The 10238-nt window shown below is 45.0% G+C and overlaps 1 protein-coding gene across 5 annotated transcripts in view; it reads left to right on the forward strand.

The window, feature by feature from the left end:
• LOC141058375 (palmitoyltransferase ZDHHC4-like) overlaps positions 1-7273 on the forward strand; it is a 50072-nt gene extending 42799 nt beyond the window's left edge. For 4 of the 5 annotated variants that reach the window (XM_073554621.1, XM_073554623.1, XM_073554624.1 and 1 more), the window contains 5 exons: positions 1831-1909; positions 3216-3394; positions 3852-3977; positions 5005-5249; positions 6763-7273. In XM_073554621.1, coding sequence (XP_073410722.1) covers positions 1831-1909; positions 3216-3394; positions 3852-3977; positions 5005-5249; positions 6763-6996 — 863 coding nt within the window. In that variant the 3' untranslated portion in view covers positions 6997-7273. Of the gene's footprint in view, positions 1-1830; positions 1910-3215; positions 3395-3851; positions 3978-5004; positions 5250-6762 lie in introns of those variants that run through there. The other variant, XR_012222150.1, reaches the window with a different exon arrangement.
• The last annotated feature ends 2965 nt before the right edge of the window (positions 7274-10238 follow it).

Raw genomic sequence — 10238 nt, forward strand, 5'->3', positions numbered from 1 at the left:
TTTTCACAAATAAACGCAAATATTATCGACCAAAATTTACCACTAACATGAAGCCCAATATGTCACGAAAAAACATTCTCAGAATCGCTAGGATGCGTTGAAGCGTTCCTGAGTTATTACCTCATAAAGGGACACTGGTTAGAATTGCAAAAAATGGCCCGTCATTAAGGTAAAAATAGGCTGGGTCATGAAGGGGTTAAGGCTGCAGACTTTTTTTTTTTTTTTTTGCTTTTCAGCCTTTTTTCTCCCCTTCTTCCAAGACCGGTAGCTTTATTTTTATTTTTTTTAATTTTTCCATCAATGTATCTGTATGGGGACTTGCTTTGTTTGGGGGGGGGGGGGAGTTGTATTTTTTATTGATCTGATAATGGGACACATTTGACATTTATATCACATTTTATTGTATTGTTAAGGCAGGTGCAATGACCGAAAAACAGAAATTCTGGCTTTGTGATTTTTATTTTTTTAAACGGGTTGTCTGGTCTTCTGCTAAACTTCTGCAGGCGCTTAATGTGACTTCAGCCGACTCCCTGTTATTGCTGGTGACAGCGGGCGGCCATGTTACTAAGTATGCAATTTGCATTTATCTGGCCACATTCCCACTAGACGTGTCCAGCCTTCACTTAATACAAGGGAATGGAAGAAGGCCGCTCTCAACTAGTCAGCATGTGATTGCATGTATGCAAATCGTATACTGTCAGTCAAACGACCACTTGCTGTCACACAGACTCACTGCAGACTTTTTTTCACGAGACCGGACAACCCCTTTAAATAATTTAATATTTTTATTGATCTGAACTTTTATGGAGTTTCCGATACCAAATGTGTGTGTTTTTTTTTTTTTTTTTTTGTTCCCATAAATTTGAATCCTGGACAATCCCATTAAACATTGCTGGTAGCGGAGATTGTTATGTCCATTTGCCCTAAGGCCACGTTCACACTATCAGTATTTGGTCAGTTTTGTTTACATCATTATTTATAAGCCTAAACCAGGAGTGAAACAATCAGAGGAAAAGTATAACAAACTCTTCACCACTTCTTTATCACCCTCTCCTGGTTTTGGCTACAAATCCTGATGTGAAATACTGATCATGTCTCAGTAGGGCAGTGACGAGACAGGGTGGTCCGGAGTTCTGATGTGGGATCTGCACTAACCTGCACTGTGGCTTATTCCAGCCCCAGTATGGAGTTTCAGAGCCTTTTCACCCTCTACGTCATTTTCCTCGTTCTGGGAGTTTCTACTTTCTCTTTCTGTTCCAGAAGATTCAACCACTGGCTGGACAGCTCCCATCATAAAGTAGAGCAGGTTATTTACCCCCTTCTTCCAGGACGGAGTTCCGGTACATGAAATTTTTATTCTAGTGCAAACAGTATTTTTTTTTTTTTTTTTGCCAAAATTGTAAAAAGCCCTTTTTGAAGCACATTAAAAGGGGTTTCAAATATCAGGGTTATGCCGTAATATAATAAATCCGCTGTCATTCCAGCTCTGCTGCTACGCTGCTCCATACCGGATTACCAACCATGGTCAGTGATTGACTGCAGGGGTCACGTCTGTATGGCCAGAGCCAGCTGTGTTCATCCTGTTCAAGTCATACAGAGATGTGACCGCTGCAAACAATCACTGAGAGAGCACCGCGCTGGGAAATCTGATCCCCCTTGAAGGAGCACAGCGATCAGCCGAGCTCTTCGCCTTCGTTTTTGTGATTTCTGGGACCCCGTGAGCAAAACTTACGGCGCATAACTAAGGTTTATGAAACGGGAGCGGTTTAGCCCTTTATATTCTCCGGATGATTTTCCCTCTACATTGAACCGATGTGTTTTATATTCCAGGTCATTTCCCGGGTGACACCCGTCTGGCTTCAGAGATGCTTCCACGCAAGATGAGGAACAGTTCCACATTTAGACCCAGGTATTACAATATTATTAATAGTTAAAGGGATCATCCTTTATTGCAAAATGCCCTTTAAAGAGTTGTTTCACCATCTTCATTGATGAATATTGTCGGATAGTTTTTTTATAAAAACAAGCATTATTGCTATTTGCTGCTTATTAAAATTTTCAGCCGTTTTACAGATAAACACTTTTACTTTTAGCTTGTTTTCTTAAAGACGGACCCCCACTGCCAACATGTGTGCAGTGCTTATAAAGTCTCTTCTTTTGGGGTTCTAAGTGCTATCTTGAAGCTGCCCAGGATCGCTGGAGCGCGCTGTTACCTCTTAATCCCTGCCAACTTCAGGGCAATGCTTACAAGCTAGACAGCAGCAGCAGTGGTCGGTCTCCTAGGCAATGAGCTGTAAACAAAAGGGTTTACATCTCGGGAACATCTGCAAATTTCAAAAAGCAGTAACTTGCTCCAGTGCTTACATTTCCATTCACTGTCTCACAATATCCATCTTTGGAGATAGGAATAACCCTTTAAAGGAGTTGTCCAGGTTTGGGGTTCGCTTTATGTGAGTGCAGACTTGTGAATCCTCACAGGATTCTCCGATGCTGGCAGGCGTGTGACCTCAAGCATGTGACTTACATACGTGCGGTCACATGCTGACTAGACATGCGCAGCCTTGCTCGATGCCCTCAAGTATGCGACTTAAATATGTGCGGTCACATGCCAACTAGACATGCGCAGCCTTGCTCATGCAAGTGTAATGAGCGCGGCTGGAAACGTCTAGTTGGAATGTGGCTGCAAGTATGAAGATTGTGTGACCACTGGCACCGGAGAATCCTGACAACGTGCGCACACACTCTTAGGCCAGGATCACACATGCGAGCAATACGGCCGACTCTCGCATGTTAATACCCGGCACTGCCACCGGCACTCAGGAGCGGAGCATGCGGCTCCATGTATTGCTATGCAGCCGCAAGTTCCGCTCCTGAGTGCGTGCGGCAGTGCCGGGTATTAACATGCGAGAGTCGGCTGTATTCCACGCATGTGTGATCCCGACCTGGACAACCCCTTTAAGGACTCGTGTACAAGGTGACAGCACTGGAATAATCTCCCCTACAAGCAACACTAATGGGTTTATATAGGAATTTTAAAAAAGGCTACTTTCTTATGCATTAGGCCCGCCCTGGACATGCTGGGAGTTGCAGTTTCACAACATTTATAAGTTGCAGACCGGTAGTTTATAGCTGAGCAATGATTGGGCGTACAGAGGGGATAAGCGGCCATTGCCTTTCCTTTTGTCATTTTTTTTTGCTTTCCTCTGGGATTTTAGGTGCAGTGCGTTTGTGCTCCTGCACCTGGTCCTGGACGCGCTGGTGTTCACAGAGTACACCTGGGAGGTTGTGGACTACAGCCTGGAGATGGAGATAAACTGGATCTTGGTTTTCCTGCCTTACGTCCTGATCACCGGAAAACTTTATTTCTACTACAAGTGCTGCACATCAGACCCAGGTAACGGGACAGAGCAGACGTGGCGGCCTCGCACCCACTGCAGACGTGGCGGCCTCGCACCCACTGCAGACGTGGCGGCCTCGCACCCACTGCAGACGTGGCGGCCTCGCACCCACTGCAGACGTGGCGGCCTCGCACCCACTGCAGACGTGGCGGCCTCGCACCCACTGCAGACGTGGCGGCCTCGCACCCACTGCAGTCGTGGCGGCCTCGCACCCACTGCATCCGAATGTTCTCCAGTGGGACCCTGACAGACTATCAGATGTTCTGGCGTATCAGAACAGCCAGAAAACACATGTAGGAAACTTTCTCCCAAACTGCTGGTCTCGCATCCTTTTCCTCGTCAATATCTCTGCTTGCAGCGAGTAAATGGGAACATTCGCCATGAGCAGACTCCATCCTACAGAAAGGCCTAATGTGGGAATGCTCCTTTATGATTGCAGTCTTTTGTTTCTAGGAAGAGTCACCAAACAGAACGTAACCTTTTATATCCGGGTGTACAAACACGACAACATCATGTTTCATTGCAACAATGAGTGTCCAACATGTCACCTGATGAAACCGGCAAGGTCAAAACACTGCGGTGAGTGAAGGTTTTTTTTTTTTTTTTTTTTAAAGGGGCTCCTCAGAATTAGAAAACAAAAATGGCATCTCCTTCCCAGAAGCACTGCCACCATGTCCTGGGGTCGGGTCTGGCTTCGTTGCTGCAATACCACACTTGTCCTATAGAGAGATTTTTGAAAGCAGCCATTTTTTTTCTTTTGAAGGGAGACCATGCAAATTTTTATCGCAATTGTGTTTCATTATAAAAGTTTGCACCTTTTGGCTTCTACAAGCTCTTTGTTTTGCTGTAAATTCAACTTTGATGCGGTCCGTGGTCATAAATCAATCAGAAAAAGACAGATGAGGGTGACAAACTCCCCATCAAGCTGTCATTGAGCTCACCGCTGGATCCTCAGTTAAGTCATTCAGGCTATGTGCACATGCTGCGGATTCTGCTGCGGATCTGCAGCGTTTCTGGCCCTGCGGGTCCGCAGCAGTTTCTGCTGCGTTGTACAGTACCATTGTTTTCAATGGTAATACCAAAACGCTGTGCACATGCTGCGGATTTTTCCGCGTGGATTTTCTGCGGGTTACAATCCGCAGCTTGTCAATTCTATGTGCAGATTCCGCTGCGGTTTCACACCACCTCCATTGTGAGGTGTGAAACCGCAGGGCTAATCCACAGGTAAACCGCAGGTATTTTGACCTGCAGATTTTTCAAAATCCGCAGCACTTCCAACTACGTGTTCACATAGCCTCAGAGTATAGAAGGTAAACAGTGTAGAATTGTTAATGAAGCTCAACTGTGAAAATGTTTTTTAACCCCAGGAAAAAAAGAGAGTAAATACTCGTACCTTCGGCTACGTGCATACAGGCGTATTTTTGGGCAGAGTCTCTTCCTTTTAGGTAGCCCTCAGCTATTCAATATATAATGAACCGAATATCTGCGTGAAAAAAACAAAACTGCAGCAAGTGCTAGTCTCTTCTGTGTTTCGGATGCAGAGTTTTGCTATAATTTGGGCACTTTTCTAATAAATCTGCATTCTTTCTTTTTTTTTCCCCGGAAGGCGTCTGTAGGAGCTGCATCCACCGTTTTGACCGTCACTGCGTTTGGGTGAATAACTGCATCGGAGCCCTGAATATCAGATACTTCTCTCTGTACCTGCTGAGCCTGACCCTAACGGCCGCCTGGTTGGCGGCTGTGATTACAGCGTTCTTCCTGCAGGTGGTGCTGCTCCCAGACGTGATGACTGCAGCCTATGTGGACAGCTGGGGGCATGAAGAGATCGCCAGCTTGGCCTATGTTATACAGGTGGGCACCGGACCTGCTGAAAATGGAGGGGGGGTGGAGGATGGTAGCTCATACCAAAATGGGAATGTTCTAATAAAAATGGGAAATAACCGATAGCTGGAGTTTAACCATTTAAATACCACTTTCAATCCTGGCCATCGACATTTAAAGGACACGATCACGGTGTGCCGATGGGTCGTCCTGGTAGCCGAGAGCCAGACTTAATAAGAGAACACCATTCTAACTATATACTCCATAAAGACAGGCAATCGCAGGTTGAAGTCCCCCAAAACGGGGTTAAAAAATAAAGAAATAAAAAAAGTCAGAAAATGGCAATTTTTTAACTATACAAGTGAAAAAAAATTATACATTTGTTTCCCCCGTAATCGCACTGACCATTTTTACAGTATAACAGACATCATCAGAACAAAACCCCAAAAGTAATGGCGGAATTGCTTGTTTTTTTTTGCCATTTTTTTCGCACATTATACAGTAAATTGAATCTTGCCATTCAAAACTACACCTCCTCCTGTAGCCACATCGCCATACGAGGGCTTGTTTTCTGCTACATAGTGTATTGGAACACGGGGGGAAAAAAAATTCCAAATGCTGTGAAAGTTGCAAAAAAAAGTGTGATTCCACAATTATTTTTTTTACCATGTTTACTATATGGTAAAACTGATCAGGTAATATAATTCCCCAGGTCAGTACGAGACATAGATATCAAACATGTATAAGTTTTTTGTTAAGTGGTAAAAAAAAAATTAAGAAATTTGTCCCTAAAAAATACTTGCTTTTGTCGCCATTTTCAGAGACCTGTAACCGTCTCATTTTTTGGGATCTGGGGCTGGGTGAGGACTTAGTTTTTGCTCCCTGAGCTGACGTTTTTTATTGATGCTATAATGGGGTACATACAATGTTTTGATCACTTCTTATTATAATATTGCTTCAGCCAAAAAAAAACAATTCTGGGATTTAGATTTTTTTTCCTCATTACGTCGTTTAACGATCAGATTACTTTATAGTTTGATCGGACATTTCTGAATGCAGCGATACCGAATATGTGTATTTTATTTTTAAATCTGGCAAAAGGGGGGCCATTTCAATTTGAATTTTTTTTTAATAATTTTTCACTATATATTTTTTTTTTTTTTTTACTTTTCACTATATTTAATAGGTCCCCTTAGGGGACTTGAAGCTGCGATCATCCAATCGCTCGTGCTACACCTAGCAATGTTTCTGCTACGTTTAACAAAATCATGGTCTATGAATGCCGGCCACAAGCCGTCATTCATAGGAGGATCGATGACATGCATGGGGGATTTCAACAGATCGCTGGCTGTCATGACAACCCTTCGGCTCCCTGTGATCACGGAAGAGGCGGGATCTGTGACATGCTTCTTGTCTGCTTTACATGCTGCTGTCAGTGATTGACATCAGGATGTAACTGGTTAAATTACAAAATCTCCGCTCTCTACACAGACCCCCTGCTGGACTCTTCTAGACTCTCACACACATCTTACCTTTTTCCTAGCACCTGTTCCTGGCGTTTCCAAGGATCGTCTTCACTCTGGTATTCCTGCTCCACCTGATCCTCTTCTTGGGGGGCTACACCTGCTTTGTCTGGTACCTGTCCATCACTAACCGGACCACCAATGAGTGGTACAAGGCACGGAGTATCTCTGCGTCTCCTGAAGGCTACTCAAGAGGAATTATGGGAAACCTGAAAGAAATATTCCAACCTTACACCCAATATAAGGAGAGATGAGCGGTATCATCTGTACCGGAGACTGGAACCGAAGGCAGCAAGCTATTTCTTTTGGCTGCCCGTAGAGAGTAACTGAGCATGTGCGACCACCAGCACTTTGCTCATTTGGTGTGGACGTGCACATCTTTTTATACACTAAACACCAGATGGCACCATAATTTAACTTTTTTCCTTGGGTGTAAATAGGCAGTTTTTTGTTTTTTTTAAGACTTATACAGTAAATGTATTTAATGTTGGGACAATCCCTTTAAGTAATAAATCCATACGGAGTAATAAAGGACGGCAGTAATGTCTCATCTATTAGACGATCCGATGCAACGATTATGGGGTATATCTTTTCCAGTTTGTTTTATTTACATGGGGTAGGATGGTGTTTGGAGAAGAAGACGGCATCTATGTGTCAGCACTGTGAATTTACCCACATATCAGCAGGGCATAAGGTAGTCGGCATCATACTCGACAGCCTGAAATGTACCATGACATGTAAAAAGGGTGGTGTTACAATCCAAAAAAGGGTGGTGTTACAATCCAACGTTTCAGCTCTACTTCTCGAGCTTTCATCAGGGATATGACTAGATCCTTGGTTTTGAGGTGTGTGTATAAGTGGTATAGGTTTGCCTTTGTAATCCAGCTGCTGGAACGGTACCTATAGTAACCACGATGTGTAGGGTCAGCACGTGACTCCCGTCCTTGTGTCCTAAATCTAGTCAGGTGTGGAGGAGGCCGAAAGTAAACAATGTTTATTAATACCAGTACTAACACCAAGCGTAGCGATGTGTGTGCTCTTCACATTTCCTCCACGAGGTGGAAGTCGGCCGTTATGTACTGAGTCCCAAAGTTTCATGTGGAGGGGAGGGAGGTATAAAACATGGATTTTTGTGATAACTCACCGTAAAATCCTTTTCTCCGCGACGCTCATTGGGGGACACAGGTACTGTGGGTGTATGCTACTGCCGTCTGGAGGCTGACACTAAGTGTAAAAAAGAGGTTAGCTCCTCTTCTGCCGTATACACCCTCGCCCCAATTGCGGGCGGAAACCTGTTATGAATGGGTCACCGAGGAGAAAAAAAACAAAACAAGCTAAGTCACAGAAAACCAGAGAGGTTGGTAACTATGCAGATTGCAGATCCCTGATCCTAACCACACAACTAGCAGCAGCTGTGGAGCGTACCTACGATGGTCCTAGACGCTTCGTCACAGCCGGAGGACTAAATAAGCCTGATGCAAGAAAATGGAAAACTAACTGCCCGATAGCAGACCCCAAAGGAAAGACAGCCCCCACACATGTATTGACGGTGAAACAAGATGAAAGCATAAACACAGGCAGGAAAATAGGCTGAGCAAACGATGGGGCCCAAACTAACTAGAAAGGATAGGAATGGAAAGACACTGTCTGCAATCTGCACAAAATCCTACAAAAATAAAGTCCAACACTTCTGATAGCAAAATTAACCCTGAAGTCACTAGACTTCTCCCACTATATCAGCACTCCGAAATATTCTGGGACAGAGCAAAAAGAGGCCAATCTAATAAGGGACAAAAAGCAAATTGGCAAATACAGATAAATAAGAGTGGAAATTTAGCGCAGCCCCAGCCGGGGCTGGCTGACCACACAAAAAACTGAATAGACCAACAAAATCAAGTGTGAACATTAGCAGAAAAACTTAGCTTTAGATGACTGGAACAGAGCTGAAAACAAAGACCTGACAAGCCAGAAGGAATCACCAGCACCAGACTAGGGCGTCGGCTGTCAAATCCAGTCTGAGATTCCTGAGGTCCAATCGTCATCCTCATTATCAGGTGGCAGATGTCTACTGATTAAATCAGCCTCACTACCTCCAGTTACCGCCAGAGGGAGCCTGGAAGGAGAACTCACAACTGGTGGACCGGAAAATGAACTCACAACAGAAACCAGTTTGGTGCAAAAGCAGTAGGAGATCAAACAAAAATCAGACAACATTAACCTTAATGCAGGTAACAACATGTCTAGAAAATAACCACCCTAATATCATACAGAGGGCATATTAATTAAACAAACAGAAGCCAACTTGGCTAGCAGGGTGGGTGCTGTGTCCCCCAATGAGCGTCTCTGAGAAAAGGATTTTACGGTGAGTTATCGCAAAAATCCATGTTTCTCCTTCGCCTCATTGGGGGACACAGGTACTGTGGGAAGTTGACTCACCAATCCAAGCTACATGCACCTCCTGTCTAAAGGTGCGCCACCGGAGAATCCTTCTACTCAGGCTCGCATCCGCTGAAGCCTGAGTATGGATATTGTAATGTTTAGTAAACGTGTGCTGGCTGGACCAGATTGCTGCCTTGCAAACCTGTTCCGTCGAAGCCTGGTGCCGAAGCGCCCACTGCCCGAGTAGAGTGTGCTCTGATCCCTGCTAGAATCGGCGCACCTCTGATGCGGTAGGACTCCTGAATAGCCAAACGAATCCATCTGGCTATGATCAATTTTGAGGCAGCGAGTCCCTTCCTGCCACCTTCAGAGAGCACGAACAATGCGTCTGACTGACGAAAGGGTGCCGTCCGCGATACGTACCTCCTGAGTGCTCTCACCAGGTCTGACGTATGCAGGGCTTTTTCCACATGGTGTGCCAGTGCTGGACAAAAAGAGGGCAAGACAATATCCTCATTAATGTGAAACGAGGAAACGACTTTTGGCAAAAAAGGAGGAGCTGGTCTAAAGAACCACCTTGTCCTTGTGGAAGGTCAGAAACTGGTCTCGGCAAGATAGCGCTGCCAGCTTAGAGACCCGCCTGATTGATGTTATAGCTACAAGAAAAACCACCTTCCAGGAAAGGTATGACAAAGAGACATCCTGTAGCGGCTCAAATGGAGCTTCATGCAGAACAATTAGGACCAGGATAAGGTCCCAGGCGTCCATAGGTGCCTTATAGGGAGGTACCAAGTGGGAGACCTTCTGGATGAAAATCTTTACCTGCAAGTTGGTAGCAGTCCTGCGCTGAAAAAGGACGGATAAAGCCGATATCTGTCTCCTGAGAGAACTGGGGGCCAAGCCTGAGTCTAGGCCAGACTGGAGAAAAGCCAAGATATTCGGGATGGAAAATCTCAGTGGAGAACAACCGTGGCCTCGACACCATGCAAAGAAAACCTTCCAGGTGTGGTGGTAAATTCGTGCTGAGGCAGGCTTCCGGGCGCTAACCATCGTAGCAACCACTTTGCACCCAAACCTCACCTGCCTCAGAATCCAAGATTCAACGGCCAAGCCGTCA

This window comes from Dendrobates tinctorius, unplaced genomic scaffold (assembly GCF_039654945.1).
Source record: "Dendrobates tinctorius isolate UK_male_01 unplaced genomic scaffold, ASM3965494v1 ptg000211l, whole genome shotgun sequence".
NCBI classification, from domain to species: domain Eukaryota; kingdom Metazoa; phylum Chordata; class Amphibia; order Anura; family Dendrobatidae; genus Dendrobates; species Dendrobates tinctorius.